Below are 26,416 nucleotides of genomic sequence, written 5' to 3' on the forward strand. Positions count from 1 at the left end.
CTTATATATAACACTGTATGAAAATATATTTTTGGAAATCTAAAATTTGTTAAGTCAAATCCAGTCATCACTGCCTTTTGTCCCTAGCTCTGCCTTGTGAACATTAAGTGAATGGATATTCTTTTGGCATTTGGAACTGGTTTCAAGGTTTGATTAAAATACATTAAGTATAATAATTATGTTTAGAGTAATTCCTATATACGTGTGTGGTATTACATTTATGCCTTAGATTGTGAATTTTACCACTAGTAAAAGTGAGTAATTTGGGGCAATTCTAGTTTTATTTTTAAATACTCGAAAGATTTAGCATTAAAAAACATTTTCAGGAATTTCACTACTGTGTTATTTTAATAAACTTAAAAAATAAAAAAAATACAAATTGATCTATTAAGATAGTGACTATAAATATTTGTTCTTATAAATTGAGGCATCCAGAGATCTAGATCTTTATCCACACTTACCAAGGTAGAAATATAGCTTTCTGGAAAAATAAAAAGAGCCCATGAAGATATTGGGAAATTAAAATTTTTTATATGATAAAATGAAAAAACCACCTTAACTTTCAAATGTGTCAAATGTATGGACAGTTAGATCATGGTCATAACATGTTTTATTTCTGGAATTTGTTATTAGCTACCAAAGAGAAAATTCTGGAGGAGTTAACACATTTTAAAAATATTTATCATGACTTTTAAAAGAATGGAATTTTTATATATTCCTATTTTCTTATACTCTAAGGCCCTGTTCCTCTTATCTTTCAACTTATATTGTGAGGAATTGAGATTTTTCCCTCTAATAAAGCATTCCGAGAGAGACACAACAAAATAATAAATCAACAACCCTTTTATATCAATTTGAACTTTTTCTAAGTGTTTGAGACTTTGGGGTCCCCCTTTATATACTTGAGTTGAATTCATCACAAAATCCCAGACCCAGGACATTTTTATTTTGGATCCAGATAACTTTTTCCATAAAACCCCCTGATGGGAGAAGAGATCATTTCTTTTATGGAATTTAACAGAGTAATTGATTCCCTTCCCTTTTTCTCCAACACAAAAACCAGAGAGGTTATATTGGTAGGATCTCTGCTTCTGGTATGTAACTCCGATGACATATAATTCATAGGACTGCAATAGAACTGAGATTTTGAGAATATACCGGGTTTAAAGACATTATGGTTATATTTTTTAAGAGCATGGCCAAGAATACTTAAGATACAAACCTGTGGGAAAAACTACATAAATCACTTCTGTTATTTATTTTATTTTTATTTGCTGAAAGACCTGTTTTGTAATACAAAAGTGTAGATGTGATATCTTACTTTCGAAAGGCTTGATTCCTCCAAGATTCCTTTCCATCATTCCTCCACGCCACTTTTTTTGAGGCAACAAATTGTCATTATGTTTTTGTTTAAACCACTCCTCTCACCTCTCAAAGGCCTGCCTGTGTATTAGTATTGCTAGAACATAAATTAACTTTAGATGTCGACAGCTCTGGATTCGAGTATTCAAGTTAGATTTGGGGGCCATTGTAATCATAGGTGGAAAAGCAGAATTTTGCCGAATCTAAGATCCGAAGAGATGAGATATAAAGAGGATCGCAAGTGGTAGCAACACCTTGAAAGAAAGCTCTAGAATTGTAAGGGTGTGGTAGATGGGACTTTGAGGCACATTCTTATTGCTGTGTGAGGAAGCGTGCCCAGAATCTGCCCTCATTACGTCTGGCGCTTGCCAGTTCTTTTCAAACCTCAGTTTCATGAGCACCATAAAAATTCACTTAAAATCGAAAAGAACACCCTGAAGTTAAAACTCACTCTGCTTTGCCTTGCCTTTCATGGCCTGGAATGTCACCTTTTACCTCCAGTAAATAAAGCCAACATCAACACTCTTCCGTGTCTTTTATTTTTTATGCACTCAATATTCTTCACATGACGATCTGTACACTTAAAGGGAAATTACAGTAGTGATCTATGTCGCTGCAAAGAGAATTGTCTTTATAATATATAGTTACAACGTACCTATCATTTTCTTTTGTTTCTTGGGCTGTTCACGTTGGATTGAGTAAATCTAAAATGGAATTAAAAGAGACATGATTAATAGTGGACTACAAAGAAATGATGATATCATGATACTTTCTTGAAATGATCTGGCATGTGTGTCTAAGCAGCATTCCCCAACAGAGACAATTGCACTGTTTTACGGTCTTGCAGGGTATTGTCTCTTTAACCTCACTATTTCCGAGAAGCCACCGAAAAGTTCTAATATGTCACAATTCAAATGTCAACATGTTGTTGGAAAGGAAGCTAATAAGTTAAACCTTTGAGAGATGCCAAAAAAAGAGGTGATTCAAGCTGTTGAGAGAAGTCCATTGTTTTCTAAGGGGAAATAGGACTCCAGAATGAAATAGGGTACTTACAGGCATTTAATTGGAAAGTTTAGGGGAAAAGAGCAAATGCACAATCATTTTTTTTTCAATCTGATAACTTTTTGAACAGAACTATTCCTTTCAGTGCACTTCCAGAAACAGGAAAACGTGAAGGCTAGGGTTAATAAGATACAAACTGCAAATTCTCTGGTTTTTGTAGAAATAGCACATAACACGGAATAATTTTCTTAAGATAGTCTGGAGTCTATCTCTGGGTGGATAGAAAGCATCCTAGGTTATATTCTAACATATTCTAGCAGCATTTTATGTTTGGCATTATTTTCTGTAAACCAGTTTCACCTGGTTAAATTACTGTTGAATGAAAAAGGATGATTTTATTTTGACAGGAAAGAAACTAAACAGAAAACATTCCTCATTGAGTTATTTTTTAAATTTAGCACAATTTTGTGCTGTGATGTTTTTATAGAAAAAAATAAACAATTGGACTTTAGAGCCACCTACTGGAATAAAGAGGCACATACTTACGTTTGATGTCCTCTGCTTTTCAGAAGATAAACAAATAGATAAATACAATTAAAATTATGCACACTTCTGTTGATCTTTTAAAATATTAACCTACTCAATTTTTCTCAGTTTGAAATATCAAATATCCTGTAAGAAACCAACAATGTCTTCTAAAAATATGTTCTCATAAGTTCTCTTAATAATTTGTATGATGTGAGTTTTCTCCCCCTTGGATTGAGACAGCAGAATCGAAACCCTAGTTTACTTGCTGTCTTTGTTGCTTCTGTTGGTGTGTGTGTGTGTGTGTGTGTGTGTATGTGCACGTGTGACTGTTATTGGTCTCATTTTCACCAGTTAATTGTATAACGTCATTCTTTCTTCGACAACCTCTATCTGGTCGTTATGTAACAAATAATCTTAGAATAAAATTTAAAAACTAGGAACATTTTTGTGATAAGATGAATAAGCACCTTAAACATTTTCATGATTAAGTGCTTTTTTATTGAGATATCATTGACATATAACATTATGTTAGTTTCAGGTGTGTAACGTAATGAATTAGATATTTGTATTTTTTTGTGTGAATTAAATGCTTTTATAAGTGGAAAAACGCTGAAGCCTGGACAAGTAAGTTGGACAATGACTTGCCTAAGGTCACAGAGCTGACAGAGCTGGTCAAGGTGGGGGTAAAAGTAGGCAGCTCTAGGAAATTATAGGTCCACGCTTGCCCCACAGTTGTTTAGTCAGTCATTAACAGATTGATTCAATTCTTTCTCTCCTCAGAATTTTTCTAGAAAGCAGGGGAATAAACACCTCCCCCTACTACCCTGCTAAATGAATCAATTAAAGGCATACTGCCTGCTTTCAGAGAGTGGGAATCAGGAGCTGAGGCATGAGGTCAAGTCCTGGATCTGGGAGTACTGATGATTGGTGAGAGAGGGATTAAGTTTTTTAAAAACAAAATAATCTCCTTTGACTATGTGCTCTACAGACCGGTTCTTTGTGTCATGTCCTTCTAACCTATTCCCTAAAAAACACCTTGTTGAGAAGGTGCTGCTTTTGAGAACATGCTGAGGGAGGCAATTGTGCCCTGCCACCCTTAGCGAGGCTATGCTGGATAATGCCAGACGCATTCAGCTCTGTGAATACGTGTGTGGTTCCCTAGAGTGAGGAATTCAGAGAAGGGAAAGTTCTTTGCTAAACATTACACAGAGGTGTATGCAACACGGTAAGCCTTGTCTTAAGACAATTTGATTGGTGAGGTAGGATTTAGAAAAGATTTGTGAACTGGCATGAGAATCACAGCTTTCCATTTGTCAACAGAAGGCCAATTTTCAGGACATAAAACAGGAAGTCACACTTCTTTTGACAAAAATAAAAGGAAATATTTTTTTATGCTATGAGAAAATGTACAGATATTAGTGCATATCTTGCCCTTTCTTAATATTCACTTCTTTCTCTCTTCCCACCCAACCCTTTCTGGTGTTTTGAAGATATTTTATAGAGTAGTCACAGACATTGCACCAGGAGAGGAGCTCCTGCTGTTCATGAAGAGTGAAGACTATCCCCATGAAACTATGGCGCCGGATATTCACGGTTAGTACTGTTCGCACCCCCATCCTCCGCGCCCTCATCCGGTCGCCGTGACGGAGCATCTGCGTGGGGACATCACACATGGCATTTGTCAGTTTTCCTGGCTCCTCAGTGTCAGTTTTCACAAAACTCCTTCTCTTCTGAGTGACTCTTTTCTTGGCTTGACATCTGGCTAATGTTACTGTGAATCTTGAGTAAGCAGAGGTCTTCCCTCAAGTGGAGGCCAAACGAATTCTGAATATATCAACTGAGATATCCCACCGTTGAAACTTTTTTGTCAATACCTTAGACTATGGTGAGAATCCTTTCACTATACAAAAGTCATTTCAGAAAGCTCAGTTTGGGCTTTCATCAGTCTGGTGGGTGTTTCTTCCCATCTAATGTTCTATTCCTGGAAAAAGTATGTCTCCTTGAGTAAAATCCTAGTTGGCACGACAAGATGGGAGAGGGCTGGGGGGAAGGGGTTTAGGAGAAAAATACACATGAGGAAACTTTACAGCCAGAGAAGTTTTTATTTGCCAGAGACCTATTCTAAATCAAATGAAGGGGGTATCAAAAGAATTATAATTATTAGTTCTGCATGTATAGGACAGATGAAGAGATAATTCTATCCGTATTGAAGTGTTACCATTGGGATGAGAATTTAGTACTTTTTCCTTTCTCTTTCCTATTTCTTTCTCCTAATATAACATGATTTGGTTAAACATAATCTAGTGGTGTCTTTAGAATGTTTTATAGTTGGAAGGACCACTGGGAAGGGTTACTCACCCCAGCTTAGCTGACAGGTAGAGACGGAGCCACCTCCCATCCCTTTGGCATTCCGGATGGGAAAACCTCAGCCTCTGCTCTCTGTAGCTTTTGCGAAGGAAGCTACCAGTCTTGGCTGGCTCTTTACTTGAACATTTTTTTCCTTTGGCTGAGCTGCATTCTGCCTCTTTGTAGATTATACCAGTTATAGTTTGGGGAACCTTTTGGAAATTGTTTTCTTCTCAGAAACCCAGTGTTCTCAACCAACCTGGTAGAGCTTAAGCCTGAATAAGGAATCTTACCCAATGGGGTCTGGGACAGACGAAGCATGAGGGCATAGGATACGAAACGTAATCTAGCTTTCTCTAGTGCAAGGCAACTTTCACTGGTGAATGTTAGACCTAAAAAAAGGTTTTCAAGCAATTCTTTTTAGAAATATGAGTGATTAGCTTACTATTCTTAAAAGCATGAGTGGAAGTGATTCTTCTTCTTTTAGGGCTACGATTCATAAATTACCTGCCTTCACAACACCCTTGAACCCATCAGCTGCTTTTTATTTTCATTGTGTCACACACACACACACACTATACCAGATACTATATGCTCTCCATTTATTATCTCATTTAGTCTTACACATTGATCAAACGTATAAGAGAGGAATCATTTTTATTATACAGATAGAGAAACTGAGGCTATCTAAGGACTTAGATAAATTTACCTTAGATCTAGGTAAATTGGCCAAGATCACATGACTAGAGAGTGGTAGTTAACTTTCAAACCGAGGTCTTGTTGTCTGTAAACCCTAGGCCTTTCCCATCCATTCTATGGCTTGGAGATTCTGTTTGTGTTCAGCCTGCTCGTGAGATCCTAAATGTAGATCTTAAATATTGTGAAGAGTATAACAGATTATATTACATGGTTCCATTACCTGGTTAATGTCATCGAGAAACGTGTCTTTAGAGCTGAGGTGATTTATCTTAGAATACCCCTACCTTCCTTAACCCTCTACGGTCCAAAGTTGACACACTCTATTAAATCTACATACTGCTTTCTTTACTGTTCTGGCCCCGCTGTTACTGGTTTAATTGAAATGAAACCTGTCTTGTATGTGGATTTTAGCAGTGGTGTCTCCTCTGACCTCTCCTTCACTTCTCACATCACAGCTAGGCTTTCTGATTTTCAGCGGCTTTCAGTTCCCTTCTCAGCATGGACCCCCCCAAAGCCCCTAGGGACCTGCTACCTTCTCTGACTTCACTTCCCCTAGCTCCTCTACATGTACCCTATCAACTCGCCCTATTTTACTACAGTTTTGCTTTTCCACCAGCTGCCATGTTCTTCCTGGCCTTTATCATTGGTCCACGCTGTTCCCACTGCCTGGAACATCCTCCTTCATCCCACTTCACCTGGCTGATGCTTGCTCATTACAAATCCTTTTCTGAACCTCTCTCCTTCAGATTAGATGGATTAGACATGTTCCTCTGGGCTCCTTTAGGCCCCATGCATGCATCTGTCATAAAATATATCACACTCTATTTGTTCACATGTGTTTCCCCTTGAGTTTCTTATATAGTCATTCCCTAGCAAAATGCCTAGCATTTGTTGGTGACTAAAATATTCCCCCCAAAACATTCAGTCAATGAAAAACTGGCCATAGGTCCTGGCTGTAGCTCTATAAAACAGGGATTATGTATCATGCTGCCCGGGTGTCTTTTCAGCATTCTGAGCTGTTTTTAAGACTTCTGTGATTGTGTCTGTGTGATCTGTGCATCGTATAGCCTCATGAGCAGGCAAAAAGCTATTGAGATGGAAAGAATAGGAACAATACCATCACTGCCTGGCACCTTATAACCTTGTTATCTCTAGTCCCCACTATTACCATTTATTTATCTTACTGATGCAAAGGGAAAATTCATGATATGTTGGCTGTTTAACAAGGCCCTGCCAATTAGCCCTGACCCTAGGGTAGCATAAATTAGTCTAGAAGGGTACTAAAAACATCTTGTGTCCATTAGGTGGTAATGACGAATGTAATGAAACATCCAAGTTTACTGATGCTAACCAGTGTAAGCATGACTCAGATAGCGACTCTGTGTCCCATGTGCCCTCCGGGTCACATGGCACAGTGAGACGTGTGTGAGAGAGACAGAGATGGGTTCAAATCCTGGCACAACCACTTGGCTCTATAACCCCTGACTGGTTTCTGAACTTCCCTGAGCTTTAATAGCTTCATGTGAAGTCGGAATAAAAATATGACATGTAATTTCTCATGATCAGGTTTTGAGAAATATCAATCATCCGTGAACAGGGTGGAGGGACTGTATCATGCACAGTAAGTGGTCATTCTTACTTTTAGTGTCTTGTGAATATTAAACCCAGGAAGGGTTTAAGCCGTAACGTGTTATCTGGTAAGAAGGCTATACTGTAGCCACAGACACCACGTTATCGTGCTAGGCTCTGTCCTGTACGTGTATTAGTTTTAATTCCTATTAAAATCAAAGTGGTAGAAATAACAACTAAATAGCTTCCATTATGTCTTCCATAAAAACTGCCGGTTTGTGGTGACACTTCTGATCGCCCAGTCCTGGTAACACCTGAATTATTTCCACAGAAGAACGGCAGTATCGCTGTGAGGACTGTGACCAGCTCTTCGAGTCCAAGGCGGAGCTAGCAGATCACCAAAAGTTCCCGTGCAGCACCCCTCACTCAGCATTTTCGATGGTGGAAGAGGACTTCCAACAAAAACTCGAAAGTGAGAACGATCTCCGAGAGATACATGCGATCCAGGAGTGTAAGGAATGTGACCAAGTGTTCCCCGATTTGCAAAGGTTAGAAATGGCATGTTGCACTACGAGACATGTTTATTTACTCTGCAGTGAAGTGTGGTTATGCTGAATTTTCAGAATTTATGCAGATGGAAAATCTGGAACTGGGATGAACCTGACAAGTGTGTTAGTGACATGTTCATAAATCAGTTTTCCTTGGAAATTCTTATCTGTAAAATGTTTACAAGCAAGTTGGAATTAGTTATTTTGACGCTAGATGGAAAATAATATGTTTATATTTATTTAAGTAGTATTATTGGCAACTGAAAGAAAGCGTTGCATGACAGCACAAACTATGACTTAGAGGAAGAATCAAGAATGCCGGAGCAACACTGATGCCAGTTAAACTAATCATGTGCCAAACAGTAAAGCTGGTTCCAGAAACACCTAGATGACCAAAAAAAAAAGATTGATTCTGGCATACACTTAATGAAAGATCGATGACCTTTTGGTAGATCAGTGTAACCCATGGATTTAATTTCAACTATTTAAACGGCACATATATAAAAGAATAAGAAAATCATGCCCAATGAAGAAAATGTTTTATTTCCCAAAAGGGAAAGAATAAACATGATCTAAATGAAATTATTCTTTAATACTTACTTTTAACAAAGTGAAAATCATGTATCAGCAATATGGTAACTTTTTATAGGCTTTTGAACTTCATTCAAGAACTTTTTTTTTTTTTTTTTTTTACTTCTATTAAAGCAAACAGCCACCCTGGAACCTCCCCTTTGATAACTACATTGATTATTATGCTATAAAATAGTTCTTCTGATCAGAGATACAGAACCAGCTAATAGGTTTTCCGTGTGCTTCTACCTAATGGTTTTTGCCGTGGCCTACAAACAATTTTAACAATTGTATTTGTTTCTTTGCTTTTATTTAGTTTATTTTTTTAACTTTTGTTCATTTTTGACAGACAGAGACAGAGCACGAGTGGGGAAGGGGCAGAGGGAGGGAGACACAGAATCCGAAGCAGGCTCCAGGCTCTGAGCTGTCAGCACATAGCCTGACGCGGGGCTTGAACTCACGAACAGCGAGATCATGACCCGAGCCGAAGTCGGAGGCTCAACCGACTGAGCCACCCAGGCGCCCCTCATTTCTTTGCTTTTAAATCCAGAAATGATCCTTGGAATCTATAATTAGAACTTCAAGTGAACATAACCCTGTATTTAAATGGTTATGGTAGTGTATCAGCTGGCCTTAAGAGTGTGAGTTACTCATGGTTTACCTTGGACAGTCCACCTGTTTCAGTTTATCATTTTATTTCCTTTCTTTCTTCAGTGTCTCTCCTTCTTCTCTCTCCTTTCCACCTCCATTGATGGCCCTGCATCCTCTTCTCTGTCTAGGCTTCTTACAGGAAAGGATTTCATACAGTAGTCATTGATTTTAATGGATAAACAACTTAAAAAAGCATCAAGGATGACCCATTCCTTCAGGAGACTGAGTCAAAAGGATAAATTTCTAAGCTTGAAAATTTCTAGGCTGGAAAGATTTAGCTTTTAGAGGGAAAACATTGTAGGGAATAAGAGGGCTTTCCCGGTACCCTTTAAACTCATCTTTACCATTTAATATAAATCCACGTAGAGAATCAATCTGTTATAAATGTTTGGTAACACTTAGATTTGTATTATAAAAAAGTCAGAGCATATCTCATAAATGTAATTGTGCTCAAATTAAAAAATAAAATGAAACGAATAAATACCTGTGGGTAAGGAAAGTATTTATTACCGTAAAGCAGTATCTCTGATGCCAGAGATTCAGTATTATTTCCTTCAATTTTGCTATCAAAAATAATGGGCAGCATTATAAAATAAAAAATGGTGGATTAGACACTAAAATGTAATTCCTACTGCCCACTAGAAGGCATGGTGACACCTAGGTAGAGAGAGTTTCTTTTCTTACTGGCTCTGGGATTGAGGCTGAGTCAACTCTACTTAATGCCAAAACCAACTGCCAGTTTGGTTCCTTCAGTCAAAAACATTCAGTGGGAAACAATAAGGAAACCTAATTATCTGGTATTGGATGAACCCTCAGAACTTTCTTTTTGGTAGCTCAGCCAGACGGATATAGCATGTCACTATGCAACCTGAGGTCGACCATATAAGTGGTATTTTTGGTTATATAATTTATTCATGTGCAGAACTTACATTCCCCGAATATTTTCCACTTTATTTAATCCTATTTTGTTGCTTTATACTTTAAACAAATGAGAGAATTTTTTTGACATGATAATTATTCTGTTCTGTATCTTTTCTGTCAAATGTTGAGAAAAAATACCCCCTGCCCCCCCCCCCCCCAAAAGGGCAAGGACCAAAGGTTAATATGCAAAAATTGCAAAGAACCCAGAAGGCTAGGCAAAGCTCTATAAAATAGGATGAAGTTCTATGAGAAGTGGAGAAGCCTCCCTAACAGCTGACGGGCTGGCTTCTGTGTCTGTGAAAGAAATACACATTTGGTTTTGTAAGAACCAGTTGTCTTTTGATTCTTTCTATCACTGAGTGATAGAACAATATGGATTTTATGCTAGATTAGAAGAAAAAGAAAGGAGAATTCCTCTTACACTGCTAGTTATTTTTCCCCCTATATGCCATGTACTATATTCTTGAAACCTTATCATATCCTTGGAGTAAGGGCACAGGAATAAGACTCAATGTACAGGCCTGTCGCTCCCATTAGATTTCAGAGTTTATGATTTGACGTACATATTGGAATATATGTCATCAAATGGCATGCCCTCCTGAGTGGCTGAGGATGACAGTGAGTATATGAATCTGTGCCATGATTTCGGAAGATGTCCCTGACTCAGTTCAATGTTATGATATCTCTCTCTTAACTCTATTAATAACATTTCAACTCGTGTAACAAACAGAGGATTGCATATTGTAGATAAAGGTAGGGCTGTTCTTGTGACTCCACACACCTGTACTCTCCTGGTACCTTTTGTTCACAGAGATATCACCATTTGTGCTCAAACAGAATAGCATTACAAAGTCGACTGACTCACGGGGCAGGAAAAATAAGTTCATATGCCAGTATGAATGGAGTTGTAGAGGGGAAGCTGTGGAGGAGAAAAAATATGGGAAAGACATTTCTGATTTATCAAGATAGGAGAAAGGGTACTTCCATTTTGTCACGCACCCTGCCATTCACACAGCGTACGTGACTACTGGGTATATTCTAGGTGCACAGGGTCTTACTGGTACTCAACTTTAGAGTATTTATCTCGCAGAAAAATAGAACATGGCAAAGAAAGAGTGCTTGCAGGATTGGTAGTAGTTGTTGTTTTTTTTCTTAATATCTTTGTACTGTGGAAAGTTTCAAAGTATACAAAACTAGAGAGGGATGGTGTAATAAACCCCCATATGCTCAGTTTCAGTAATTATCATACAAGGCCAGTCTTGTCTCAGCTATACTTGTTCAGATTATTGAAACAAATCCTGGACATTATGTCATTTTATTCATAAATAGCTCAGTATGTATCTGTCGAAAAAAGGACTCTTTAGAACACAAATTTCTACACCACACTTTAAAAATAATGATTCCTTAATATTACCAAATATAAAGTCAGTGTTCAATTTCCCCCAGTTATCTCATTATTTTTAGTTTTATGTTTGAATTACGATCGTAATAAGATCTGCCATTGCAATTTGTTGGCATGTCTCTTTAAAATTTTTTTATTAAAAATTTTTTAGTGTTTATTATTTTTGAGAGAGAGAGAGAGAGAGAGAGAGAGAGAGACAGAGACAGAGTGTGAGCGGGGGAGGAGCAGAGAGAGAAAGAGGGAGACACAGAATCGGAAGCAGGGTCCAGGCTCTGAGTTGTCAGCACAGAAGCCGACACGGGGCTCAAACTCACAAACCATGAGATCATGACCTGAGCTGAAGTCGGACGCTTAACCGACTGAGCCACCCAGGTGCCCCTCTTATGTCTCTTTTAATTTATAAAAGGTCCTTCAGTCAAAGTCAGTCTTTCTTTCTCTCCCTCCCTTGCTCCCTCCTTCCCTCATTGAAATTTATTTATAGAAGAAACTAAGTGTTTTTTCCTGTAGCATTTCCTCTAGTCTGGATTCTACTGATCATGTCCCCTCGGTGTTAACATCTTTCTCCATCTTCTCTACTTCCTGTAAACTCACAGTTACATCCCAAGCCTTGATCAGATTTAGGTTCATTGTTTTAAGAATAATACCTCACTGATGCTATGATTTATTTCTTTCAGGAGGCACAAGGTTTATTTCTGACTTGCCTACATTTATTAATTGCTTACATGCTGTAAAATGGATGTTTTCTACTTCTATCGTTCTTTCATTATTTATTATCTCTGTTAATTCTACGCAGACAAACTTCCCCTCATTGTTTATTTGCTCACCCTGAAGTACAGTTCATATAGGAAGGGCAGGACATGTGGGTGAGTTTTCTCTTTACTTACTAGTTTTCAGAGTAATGATTTTGCTTCTCAGAATCTTCCAAGGGTGACCCGTGAGCTTTTGTTTGTGCGATTTTGAATATTGTTTTTGTTAAAAGATGAAATTATTATTTTTATTGATGCTAAATTTCCTCATCTTTGGTCAGTGGTTGTTTTTTCACGTTGGTACCTTAATTCTTTTGACATGCTCTATAACTTTCTTGCTTTTTGCCGTAACAAGATGTTCAAGGCCTATCGTGTATCTTGGGCTTCAAGTTTGAAACAGGCTATTTCTCCAAGAAGCTCTGGTTACTTTAGGGGTAGTATCCCCGTGCGTTATCTGTGCATATTTAATTAACAAATATGTTCAAACATCTGACTATCACAGCAATCCATTATCTATAATATTTGCTTTTCATTAAATCCATGCAGATTTCATATACAAGTTTTAGAAAAGAGATGGAAATATTTGAGAAGCAAAAATATTCTAAGCTTGAAAACAGAAAAATTATCCTTGTGAGAAACTTCTAACTCCGTTTTTCTTTTGAAGGGCTTTAATAATGCATCCACTTATATTATTACACATTTTCTTTCCTCCCTAATTCATAGGCGCTATATACATATGCTTCTATATCTATGTATACACATATCCATTCATCACTCATCTGCAGGACCATCCATTCATCCATCCATCTCAGGGTTATTTTGGGAAGTTGCCTGGTGAATAGTTAGGTTACGACTCACTTTTCCACTTGGAGATATGGGTAGAAACAAAAGTACCTTTTTGAATCTAGAGGTTATATATTAGAAAGGATACCTGCCTGCATGCTCTTAAGCATGTTTTGAAGATCTTCAGTTTCAGTGTTTGTGTTTGAATTAAGTGGGTATTAGCAATGTGTGTTGCCCTTAGAATGGTGTGGTGAATCCAGAACTGGGCAAGTAGCTAGTCGTTTATCGTGCCTCTAAGTTGGCAACTAATCCCTGATAGCTATCTCAGATTTATTTTCAAACAACAGGGGTACTTCTCTGTGTTAGTGAAGGACACAGTCTAGGAAGAATAAGTAGTCTTTCATCTGTTGTGAGCCTGTTTCTTCTCTTTGTTTCTTCTCTTCTCTCACCTCAACTCCTTTTCCTTCTCATTTCTTTAATTGCCAGTTGGATTAGCAATAAAATGACATTCTGTTTATGAATGTATCCTTTGTCACCGTGTCTTATTGAACCAATTGTTCTCTTAACAGCCTGGAGAAACACATGTTGTCACATACTGAAGAGAGGGAATACAAGTGCGATCAGTGTCCCAAGGCATTTAACTGGAAGTCCAATTTAATTCGCCACCAGATGTCACATGACAGTGGAAAGCACTATGAATGTGAAAACTGTGCCAAGGTACAGTGAATTTGTAGACTACTTGGCCTCTCTCTGTCATCCTGCTCTCTCTTAATCCATCACTTGCTATGATATATAAAAACAACCCTTGAGAGGGGAAACTATAAATATCTTGAGAAAAGTAGACTGAGTGTTGTATGCTAAAAGGCATTAGTACAGTGTATAAAAACACTTAGTGGGTACCCTTTTATTTTTGTAAGGGAGGAAGTGAGGCTTAATGGTGAGTTCCAGAACTAGGTGTCAGACATCCTTGGTAAATTCCTGGTTCCGCTACTGGCTTGCCAGTGTGGGGTTGTTTTATAGCCTTATGGAGAATGAAAATTGTATCCAATGCACATTACTGATTTCTTTTAATAGCAGTTTGCGAGGAAGTCACATAAAGTTTCTGAATGCCTATTCAGAAAGAATAGGAGACTCCTACATTTGCAGATTTTTCCACCCAAGTCCCCACCATAAATCATGACTTGGTTCTAATTAAGAGCACAGTGCCTTAGTGGCCTGCCTTAGTGGCCACTGCTGAGCAGCATAAGGGTGCAGTGAAGCACTCTACCTTGACCATGACTCTGAAACATGGAAACAGTAGTTCACATCATTTAATGTTCATGGCTCTCAATTAACTAAAAGGTGCGCTGATGTCATTGAAGTCGATTTCTATTTCCAAAACCTTTTTATAGCATTTGAATATCTTTCTTCATGCCAGTGGAAATTGTGATATTTGAAATTATCTTTAGAGATGCTTTGCTCCCAGAAGTGTGGGTGACTTTTGCTCTTCTCTTCTCTTCTCTTCTCTTCTCTTCTCTTCTTTTCTTCTTTTTTTAGTACAATGTTTAAAGGAATGGTTTTAGCTTAATGGTACCTTGCTTGAAACAGTGTTAGCATTATCCCTGGGGGAACTCCTTGAATAGATTTGAGATACTTTCGTAAAAATCCCCCCAATTTCGTACATAGTGTGTTTTGGTTTAAAGGATGGAAGTAACATACCATTTTAAATAATGTCTTGGCTGGCATTTTATTTTTCAACCCTAATCACTCTAAATGGGATCAAGAAGATCTTGACTGTGGTCTGTCATGCCATTAATTATTTCGTTCAACTGATACCGATGGACATTTCCTGCTAAGGATATAGATCTGAATAATTTACAGTCCCTCTCCGAGAGGAGCTCATGCTTTGGGAATATGACTTTCTTTTGGTCTTTGGGGAAAACAAATAAACAAAAACAAAATAAATAAACAAAATTCCTTCTTGAGTCATTCCTGGTCTTCGTTATTGTGTCCTTGAATTAAGTTTCTTGATTAATCAGTACTCATTTCCTAGCAGGTTTTCACGGACCCTAGCAACCTCCAGCGGCACATTCGCTCTCAGCATGTTGGTGCCCGGGCCCACGCATGCCCGGAGTGTGGCAAAACGTTTGCCACTTCGTCGGGCCTCAAACAACACAAGCACATCCACAGCAGTGTGAAGCCCTTTATCTGTAAGTTTTTAACACTCCAGCCCTCCTTCCTGCATCTGTCTCTCATCCGAAAGGCACTGTGATCAGGAGATGGCCGCATGGCCATAGAAGGGTCTCTGCATTAGCTGTTTATGGTCCAATCCAGTTGGGCTATTTTTCTATTACAAGAACATCTTTTACACCCAGATCCATGGTATCTTGTTTATAATTCCTGGGGTGTTTTCTATTAGATGAAATCAATAACAAGTAGAGAAAAGAGAAGTCGTTAAATAATGAAAGGGAAGCCTCTCCAGGTTGTAGGGTTTAATAGAGAGAACCAGATTTGTCTTCCACTGAAAATGGTCATGGCTTTGTAAAACAGCAAAGGCAAATGCCATAAATAAGATGAAGTGATAAAAACCTATTCTGGATCAGAAAGGCTGGAAGAGCCCCACTTGTCAAGTAGGCTGTGACTCTGAGTGAGTGAGTGAGTGAGTGTGTGTGGGGGGGGGGGGAGAGAGGGAGGGGGGAATAAGACTCCCCTTAATCTACACATTGTTACCAATCACCGGCTGCAGGTTGGTAAGAACTACCAGTTACTTGAAAAGCAGAACATTTTCACTTTGATGGTGGACACGCTGCTTCTATAAGCCACTACACTAAAGCAAATTTACTGGCAGTGTGTGTTCAGAAGACATCCAATCTGACCACCTACCTAGAAGGTCCCTGTACAGAGCACTTTAGTAACACACTCCACATAAAGTAAAACTCCGCGCTCATTTGCTTCTTCCGTCCACCCACTCCTGTTCCCTGTATTGTGCTGAAATATTTCATAAAGCAAATCAGTTGTTTTCAGTCGATCTGAGCAATGACTCTAGACTTCTTTTGATCCATTGCTCAGCTGGGCTTATAAACACTGACTCACTGAGTTGCGCTACAAACTTTAAGACTGATTTTGTATGCAGATGAGCATGGAAATGATCGAGGCATACTCAGTAGTTGGCAAAACCTCTTACGTGGGAACTCTTAGAAAACATTTTTTTTTCTGACAAATACTCAATAATTTGTAGTAGGTATATGAGACACTACTACAGGACCTGATGGGCAAAAACATAATTTTTGGTGCCAACCCACAGATGCCAGAGACTAACTCTCCTCATTTTTAGCTCGACACAGTCCTCTTTTGTGCTTCCAAGCAACAGGAGAGCTTTTTTTTCCCCTTTCCAGCTTAAACTAGAGTCTTGTTTTGCTCCTACAGGGTTCTTCTGTACCCTGGGTGGAGTGAAGATGACCAGCTGATAAACAAAAGGGTGCTCTAGTCTCCCTTGGGGGGAGCTCTGTTAGAAATCACAGGAAATAAAGTATACAATAGACATTTTAGACTTCTTGTCTCATAAAGGCGTTTCGGACTCTAGGTCGTGACGCCCTTAAAAATGTACTTCGTAGTGTCACAGGCATAAATAACTCATGTATTTCTGATTCCTCAGAAACAAATTTTGGTACGTTTATTGTGTCTTGGTGGGAAAAAATAGACTGAACGGATTCTCTATTTAATGACTTAATGATTTCTCTATTATTTAAGCTAAAAGTTGGAAAATATAGATTCCTATTATCTAAGGTTCTGGGATCTGGAATTTTAATTGTGTTGAAATCAAGTGTTTCATTTTAAAGCACTATAGGGTGTCCCTTTCCAATCAGCTTGCACAACTATTTGCCACAAATGGATTTTCAGTAATTATTGGTAAATTTAAATAGCAGATGGAATTCTTCAAATGTAAAATCTGACAGAGAACCATGGGGTAATTATGAATAATAGCCATGTAATTTCAGAACAAAAGAGGAGAGTTGGTGTGGAGATTGGGAGTGGAGGAGGTTCACCTAGAGTTGATATCTGTTTCTCACCAGAAGGCCACACACCACGATTTACCCCCACTGGTGTGTTTATGGCAACTGTCTCTTATTACAGTGTACCGCCAAGCTTGAGCCCAAAGTCACCAGTGCTAAGGTAATTACTCACTGCCTTTGCAGAAACCTCCAGCCTTCCCAAATAGAAACCACATGCTCTAATAGGCTGAACATATTCAAAATACCTCTTAATTTGTTTAATAAGTAGAAAAATGCAATGTTAACTGCTGGCTAATTCCTATTACTGAGAAAATTACAGTAGAGTATAGACTTCAACATCAATTGAGCCGTTTACCTGGAGGCCTGGTGGTTAGCGGTGGGCCAGGCCAGACATTCAAGTGAGGAAAACAAAGCCTCCGCCTAAGGAAACATCCCAGATTCTCTGTTCTTAAGACCTGACACAGACATCGCTCATCTGTGTAACACGGGGTGGCAACCAGGAAAGTCTAATGCACCTTCTGTTACTCCGATACAGAGAAGCTCCTGATTTTCTTCAATCCATCCAGGTATAAGAAAGGAATATAGAGAGCAACATTTCTTTGCCAAACACTTGCAAACCTTTCAAAAGTTTATGCCGTGGTTGAATACCCATCAAGACGTTTTCTCAACGCCTTTTAATGCCCAGAGGAGAGGTGTTACTTTCTTGATGAGTGAACTTTTATAATTCCAATGACATTTTATTTACTATTTCTTATTATTGCTCATAGCTGAATTAGTATAACCAGCGAAAGCCTCATGTTTCTACCCTCTACATCATATGGTTTTAATTAGTGTATCAAAGAATTTAAATAGCATGTGTATTTATTGTGTATGGTTACTAGTATATACTTTTAAAGTAGTCTCTGGTCAATATATTCCAGTAGAATAATTTGAAAAGAAATCACTCACATCTTCTCTTCCCATTAAAATGCATGTTACAGCCTCTATAATGTCATGAATCATCCCACAGTTGAAAGCTCCTTTACTATTACTACGTGCAGTGATATATGTAGCAATGCATTTTAATCATTAGTAGTAAAAGAAATATTATGGAATCACTTGGTACTTCCTGTTTGGTGGTGTGTGGGATAATCCAACTTTTGGGTGAGTTTTGCATGATTGAACATCTATAAAATCTCCTTCGAGTTTTTTTTTTTTCAACTATTACTGCTTTAACTTAGGAGCTCAACCACTCTGCGCTCAAAGGCAGCCGTCACATGAAAGCAATAAATGTCGTATTTTGTCTTCAATTTAATTTCTTATATAAATTTGTTTCAGTAATCACCAACAAGGCATATCATGTTTCTGCATGTATCAAACGTGCACGGGATTGTTAAAGTAAGCTCACACATAAAGCGGATTCACCTCTACTAAAGTCAGATAAAAAAATGTGATGCTTAGGAAATGGATACTATAATCCTGCCGGACTGCGAAGTGAGGGGAATTCTTACCCAGCAAAGGAGTTTTTAAAGGTTACGAAGTTTGGTCTTAAAATACACTTAGATCTGTTCTCTCATCTGTGAGGAGGAAGATGTTCTACTTTTTTGGCAAATTTTCCGCGAAGAGGGTTCTTTCCCAGCCGTGCCCTGCTTTCTGGATGTGTTCTTTCTGGATTAGAGCACTCAGAACACTCTCCCTGCTTACCATAGTTGGCTAACCCACATAGAAGTCAAGCCCTGAGATAACCGGCGAAGATATGACAACAAGTGGACGTATTTCCCAAGGACGGGGGTTTCATAAATGCAGGAAGGTTAGCACAACCACTGGTGTGAGGGGAAGTCAGAGGACGTGATCATAGTTCATGGGAACCAGCAATGCAGGATGGACCACATTCAATTTAGCTTCCTTTGCAGGCTTAAAATAGAGCCATTGTAAATTATGTCAGTCTTTCTCAAATCATGAAAATGATTGTTAAAAATGTCTCAGAATACACAATGTGCATTGTTGTGTGGCTTTGATGTGTGAATGATGAGAGCATATGATATAATACAAATTAAATAATGGTAGGGCAGTCACAGGCTTTTTCCCCAGGGGGAGAGGGAATGAAGGTAAAGTTTCTGGTCGAGGGAAAGGCTGTTTTATTTTGTTTTGGTGCCTACGACTTAGAAGTCTTTAAGTGGTCTAAAATTTTAAAGGGGTTCCTGTTATGTTTTATGTTCAGTACGCCTTGAGACTTGAATTTGTAAGATTCTATGAGGGTAGCAATGGGGTGGGAAGTCAATGCATGCTGGAATTGGACTTTGCTATAAATATTTAAGTACACAAATATGATGAAAAAATATTTTGCAATGGGGATGACAAAATATTTAAATATATTTATATATGAAATATTTGTGCTGCCTCAAGACATTTGTCAGGTTGGATGCCTTGCTTTGGAATCTAGTGACATGGGGTTTTCTGTGTTGGGAGTACCCAGATTCGTACCTCCAACAACTTTTCCTGGCTTCCTAATTGCAATTTTGGGTAAACCAATTGTGATATTTGCTAAATTCAGAAGCAATTGCCATAAAGCCTGAGATTCTCTTTTGTTGTTTGCACACAGGTGAGGTCTGCCATAAATCCTATACTCAGTTTTCAAACCTTTGTCGTCATAAGCGCATGCATGCTGATTGCAGAACCCAAATCAAGTGCAAAGACTGTGGACAAATGTTCAGCACTACGTCTTCCTTAAATAAACACAGGAGGTTTTGTGAGGGCAAGAACCATTTTGCGGCAGGTGGATTTTTTGGCCAAGGCATTTCACTTCCTGGAACCCCAGCTATGGATAAAACGTCCATGGTTAATATGAGTCATGCCAACCCGGGCCTTGCTGACTATTTTGGTGCCAATAGGCATCCTGCTGGTCTTACCTTTCCAACAGCTCCTGGATTTTCTTTTAGCTTCCCTGGTCTGTTTCCTTCCGGCTTGTACCACAGGCCTCCTTTGATACCTGCTAGTTCTCCTGTTAAAGGACTATCAAGTACTGAACAGACAAACAAAAGTCAAAGTCCCCTCATGACACATCCTCAGATACTGCCAGCTACACAGGATATTTTGAAGGCACTATCTAAACACCCACCTGTAGGGGACAATAAGCCAGTGGAGCTCCAGCCCGAGAGGTCCTCTGAAGAGAGGCCCCTTGAGAAAATCAGTGACCAGTCAGAGAGTAGTGACCTTGATGATGTCAGTACGCCAAGTGGCAGTGACCTGGAAACAACCTCGGGCTCTGATCTGGAAAGTGACATTGAAAGTGATAAAGAGAAATTTAAAGAAAATGGTAAAATGTTCAAAGACAAAGTAAGCCCTCTTCAGAATCTGGCTTCAATACATAATAAGAAAGAATACAGCAATCATTCCATTTTCTCACCATCTTTAGAGGAGCAAACTGCGGTGTCAGGAGCTGTGAATGATTCTATAAAAGCTATTGCTTCTATTGCTGAAAAATACTTTGGTTCAACAGGACTGGTGGGGCTGCAAGACAAAAAAGTTGGAGCTTTACCTTACCCTTCCATGTTTCCCCTCCCGTTTTTTCCAGCATTCTCTCAATCAATGTACCCATTTCCTGATAGAGACTTGAGATCGTTACCTTTGAAAATGGAACCCCAATCACCAAGTGAAGTAAAGAAACTGCAGAAGGGAAGCTCTGAGTCTCCCTTTGATCTCACCACTAAGCGAAAGGACGAGAAGCCCTTGACTCCAGTCCCCTCCAAGCCTCCAGCAACACCTGCCACAAGCCAAGACCAGCCCCTGGATCTAAGTATGGGCAGTAGGAGTAGAGCCAGTGGGACAAAGCTGACCGAGCCTCGTAAAAACCACGTGTTTGGGGAAAAGAAAGGAAGCGGCATTGAACCAAGACCAGCATCAGATGGTTCCTTGCAGCATGCTAGACCCACTCCTTTCTTTATGGACCCTATTTACAGGTAAGGGTGGACAGGAGACGATTAAATGTGGACGACGTGTGGACAAAGGGCAGGGTTTACAGTTGAAAGCCATGGCTTTTAACAAACCATTTTTGTTATTATTACAAGGCAGAGAGTAAAGTTGTTTGATCTAGTGAATTCATTTTTTATTCAGACGGTCAACTCATTAAGTTTGGACTTATTTTTGGATGTCTCTGAATTTGGGGTTTTGGATGAGGCCCACAGAGTTCTTTCCCCTGACAATAAATTTATTTTTGAACACATTTTTTAAGTGGAAAATATGGGAAAGCCATATTTAAAGCAAGCTGTCAAGTGGCAGAAGAATGAGGCTCCTGAAGGATTAATGCAAATATGTGTGGGTACTCAAGCGGGTCAGGATATTTGGAATGAGGTGGGGTGTAGAACAGCATGCGTTTTCTCTTTGTTAACCGACCAACACATCCTTAATAAGTACCGCTCAGATTCTGTTTCTAAATAAATCTCCTAGGAAGCCAAAGTAAGTGAAATATTAATCACAAAAATGTTTTGTGTATAATGTGAGTGGCTGGTTTTGAAAGACACGTCACTGTTTAATACCTTCGTTATCCAGTTTTCTTTGATGCATCCAAAAGTTCTTTGCGGGGGGGAAACATATATGCTTAATAAAAAGCCTCATAGACAGTATTCTGTTAACACTCACTTGACATTCAGAATGATTTATTTATTTTTTAAATACCAGCTTTCTTTAAAAGTATGAATAATAGTAATTATGCTTATTGTGTATTTTAAATATTACCAAGCATTTTCACATCTACTTTCTCATTCAAGTCTTGAACAATGTCAAGAATTAATGGAAGGCATGGATAATTGCTTATTGGACTTGTTTAAGATGAGACTATTTTCGTATTTTTGCCTGATTCTCTTTCACGAACAAGTTTGTGCTACTCTTTCATTCAACAGTACTCATTGAGTTCCTATTACTTAATAAGTACTAGAGCCGCAAACTCTTTTTACCAAAGATTCCTTTTCTACCTGTATTATCTATAATACATTAACTAAGAAATACTGCCGGTATGCTAAGCGCTACCCCACCTCCCCGCCCCCCCCCCCCCCAGCTTGAAGGGGATTGAAAAGGACAGCGCAAAAATATTTTCCAAGCCATCAGTACCATGCCTGTGCACTTTTTCCCAATTATTATGTCTTAATTCTTGTGGCAGTCTCCATAAGAGAGGTAAAAGAAGGGAAAACAGAACTTCCATATTTGGGGTGTAGATTGTGTGTTACCCATTGCCAGTGAGGTTGTATTTCCAACTCAGTGATACATCTCAGCCCTTTGTGAAGATAATCCCTTAGACTTTTTTTTTTTTTCTCAGACCCTCCCAGTGGCAATGGGTTTCCAATTCCGCCACACACCTATTACACTCTTCTCCATCATATCCTAACCCTCTCTGCCCCTTGCTTACGCAAAACTCAGTCTTCTCCCTGGTGTTTCAATCCGAATAAAGGACCTAGGCCTGTCATTCTACCCAAGTCATGAAATGCCTAAATACCAGTTTTAGTGCAAGACCTGAGTTGAAATCTCAGCTTTCCCTTGTCTTAAAGTTGTTCTTTTTTTGTTTTTTACTTCATAGAATGGGTATAAGAGGACCTGTTTCAGTAAGTGACATAGTGTATGCAAAACATAGCATCTATAAACTTTCAAGAAGTGGTAGCTGTTTTTATTAATTTTGATTCTATTTTAGAAGCGTGCTTATTCAGCGGTTCTTAAAAAGAAATGTATCGACAGTTGGTAAAATAAATTAATTTAATCCATGATGTCACTTCCTGCATACTTAATAGAAAATAGAATAACAAACATTTAGAAAGCAGAAGGGATATGCCGATAATTTTTATATTTCTCTATCTTCAAAATGTTCCTCTTCCTTTTCCCTCCATCCCCTTTTGCCTGCCCTGTTTATCAGCAGTGGCATCCAAAAGAGGGACCTCAAAGAGAGGGGAGCAGAATGCATAGGTGCTTAGAAACTCTCCTGCCCTCATTGGCAAGTATGGGGGAAATATAACGAATGTCTAGGGGAACACTTTCTTGGCAGAAAATGACTTTAATTTTCAGAATGAGCTCTGTCCTCATGATTTCAAAATCATCAAGCCTTCTTGTCTGCATTTGAAATGGAAAGGTACAAATCTGTAACCAAGCCTCCGGTTTCATGACTCTTCAGTTTTTATATTTCCTCATTATTATTGTTACTAGTCACCCAATAGGATTTTACCATTGTGAATAGGACCTTCTTTCTATGAGCGCCTAGAAGTGCCATGAGTATTCTTCAAGAGCTGAACAGATGTCTTTATATTTTTATTAGTGTGCTTCCCAGAAATCTACCATTTGTTTTATTGTTAGCTGTTTAAATGTCAGTAATTATGTAGCGATTGATATATGAGACTGATTCATCTTCAAAAACTAATTTTAACCTTTCAGAGTAGAGAAAAGAAAACTAACTGACCCACTTGAAGCTTTAAAAGAGAAATACTTGAGACCTTCGCCAGGATTCTTATTTCACCCACAAGTAAGTATTTTGAATTTGAGACTTCAAGCTTGTAAACTAACTTGTTGATCCTGAAAAGCAGGTGCAATGAAATGAAAGAAATCTTGAGAACATTAGGATTTCCTATGACGCTGGTGTGGAAGAACACAGGAAATTCTAGCAGAATTAAAACCCAAACTCTTTAAAGAAAAAAATTAATATATGTGGAAAAATAACATGTTTTGGGGTGTAAAATTATTGTCTCCTGCTAACTACTTACTGATCCAAAGTATATTTTGGAGTGAACAAAATTCAGTTAAGAAAATAAATATTGAAGTTTTTTTGTGTGTGTGTTTAAAAATTACTGATAATAAGAGATGGGTCAGACTGTGACTCGTCCCAAACTCATGAAGGTCCTTGAAGTCCTTTAGTGCTTAGATAAAAAACAGGAAATGAGTCTACCTGACAAGTTGTTACCATAGAGGGTGAAGGAATTTATCTAGAGACCACTAGGCATTCCAGCGAAGTTCTGTAATTGCACAAGAATTTACCACAATACACAGAGCTATTTGCTGAATGGGGCTGTGTCCATTTATCAAAATATATACAGTTTCTCATCACAAGAAGAATACAAAGCAGTGCCATCTAATTGGCTCATTTCTATCTCCTTACGTATTTGGTTATTTTTAAAAACTGGTTTACCTATCAATCAAAATGTAGAGAATTGTATTGAAAGAACAAATATACAAACATCTTAAACATTTTTTTTTAACCTGATATTTTGTTTTCCTTATTTCTGATTTTAAAGGTTATAAGCTCTGGTCTTTATAGATGGTAAGCAAAATTTTTATGAAAATGCTTAAAATCAGTGAACTAATTTATTGTGTTTCAACATATTCAAACTAAAAATTGTGCTCCTCTAATAAAACTGGTGGAATTTTATGCAAGATGTCTTATAGAAAGTTGTGAGGTAATTAAATTATCTTGGAATGTGACTCTCCCTGCCCTTCTACCCCCTCCCCCTCTGCTACCTTTTCGTCCATTTTTCAAGTACTTTCCCAACATCCCGAATAACAGAGTATGAGAACTGAAGTACTATCTTCTGGTTAGCTGGAGAAATCTATCATTGTTCAAAAATTCTCTCTATTTCAAAGTGAGGAAATTCATGATTTAGTAGTAAAAGGGTTAGAAATATTCCAGTCACTATTCATTTTATGTGGAAAGGCTAAGGAATGATATGATTTTTATAATTACCTTATGGAAAAGAAAAGAGTTATAAAATAATAAGTGTTTATCAGGTATTTATATTTTACATGTAGGTTGATTTAAATTGCACTTTTAGGCCTCATGGGCTAAGGAAGATGAACATTGCATGCATTTTGTGTCAGATATTGTACGAAAAGTGTATCTTTTTGATAGTTACTTTCTGATTATAACTGAATGCTCACAGGGATATTATAGTTATATATGTTTAGTTATAAGAATCAAATTGTTTCCATATTCTAATATCTTTAAAATTTAGTAACTAATCACTTCAAAACGAAGTGCTATGGGTACATGGTGTAACGGATGGAAAAAAAGATGGGATCAGGGTCCTTGAGTGACAGTCTATCTGGCTCTTAGTTCCTTATCTGTAGGATGAAGGAGTTGGGTGTAAAGTCCCTATTCTCTCTGAAATTCAGATTTTTAACTAGCCAAAGTAAATTTCCTAGTTCATAAGATGAACAATTTTGCCTACCAATAACTCTACATGTGCATACAAGTGTTACAGTATGTGCATATTTTTAATCACATAATATAAGAAAATGTGCTATCTTTTATTATTTCCAAAGTGAGTGAAGGATCACAAATGATGAGATGTATGTGCAATACTTGGAGAACAGCAGTCATTCCCTCAGAGCCTCGCAAACATGCCTGTAGGAACAGAGTGTCAGTGTGTGTTTCCAGAATGTCAAGTCTTGGTGGAAGTGACTGCCTATTGCTGCTATTAGAACAGGACCCATGAGTGCTAATCAACATATTTAACACCTCATATGTCATGAATACTGACCAATCCGAATGGACTCCTGGAATTCTGGAGCAGGATCTTGGAAGTCCTTGCTGCACCAATGTTAATGCCGCAGTTGTTGGCTGGTGGGCTGTCTGAAGGGTCTTTTGAGATGAGGCCAGGACGGTAGGGGGGCAAGTCAGGGTTCTTGGAGCAGAGGCTGTTTACCAACTACTACAGAAATATTTTATTATTTTTATAAACATCGTAGCTGTTTTCATGTGTAATGGCCGTATATCACTGGGCTACAGGTGGAATAAAGACTGTCACCTGGGAGAAGCTTGGGTCACCCTGTTTCCATCAAGCCTTCAGACCAAATAGTCTGCTCTTTCAGAAAATCTGCCTCAAATGTCCTGAAGTTTCAGCAGAATTCTTCTGTTCTTTCTAGTACTCTATCAATTCCATCCTAGCCTCAAGATCTCCTTTCCCATAAATGAACGCAAACAAAACAAAGACAACCTGCCAGGATTTGGGGGCAAAAATGACTGCTTTGTGGCTGCTTATTAGCAAAAACGCTCAGGTTTGGACCAATGCAGTTCATCTCTCTGAGCCTCTCTATCAGCGTAATGGGCACACCCCACCAGCTTTACCTGGGTGGCTGTATGGGTTCGTGTTAATGTGCATAACATGGTACACATCATGCCTGGCAAGTGGAAGGACCTAAATGAGGAAAAGCTCTCATTATTAGTGAATGCGGAAGTATCCCATTTCGAATGTAAAGAAACGTTAGTAAAATGACCTCCTGCCATCCCCTGAGCCCACTTTCTTTAGGGGAGCTCTGATGTGTCTAGAAGTACTTGGAAAGATGCTTAAT

At 38.4% G+C, this 26,416-nt stretch overlaps 1 protein-coding gene across 11 annotated transcripts in view; it reads left to right on the plus strand.

Moving 5' to 3' along the window:
• MECOM (MDS1 and EVI1 complex locus) overlaps positions 1-26,416 on the plus strand; it is a 556,668-nt gene that overhangs the window by 504,742 nt on the left and 25,510 nt on the right. For 7 of the 11 annotated variants that reach the window (XM_019440518.2, XM_053903651.1, XM_053903652.1 and 4 more), the window contains 6 exons: positions 4,383-4,485; positions 7,838-8,054; positions 13,697-13,844; positions 15,160-15,316; positions 19,701-21,057; positions 23,510-23,597. In XM_019440518.2, the coding sequence (XP_019296063.1) occupies positions 4,383-4,485; positions 7,838-8,054; positions 13,697-13,844; positions 15,160-15,316; positions 19,701-21,057; positions 23,510-23,597 (2,070 nt within the window). The remainder of the gene's footprint in view (positions 1-4,382; positions 4,486-7,837; positions 8,055-13,696; positions 13,845-15,159; positions 15,317-19,700; positions 21,058-23,509; positions 23,598-26,416) is intronic. The other 4 variants (XM_019440521.2, XM_019440524.2, XM_053903655.1 and 1 more) reach the window with 3 other exon arrangements.

The sequence above is a fragment of the Panthera pardus genome, unplaced genomic scaffold (genome assembly GCF_024362965.1).
Source record: "Panthera pardus isolate Hobbes unplaced genomic scaffold, ASM2436296v1 HiC_scaffold_16, whole genome shotgun sequence".
NCBI lineage: Eukaryota > Metazoa > Chordata > Mammalia > Carnivora > Felidae > Panthera > Panthera pardus.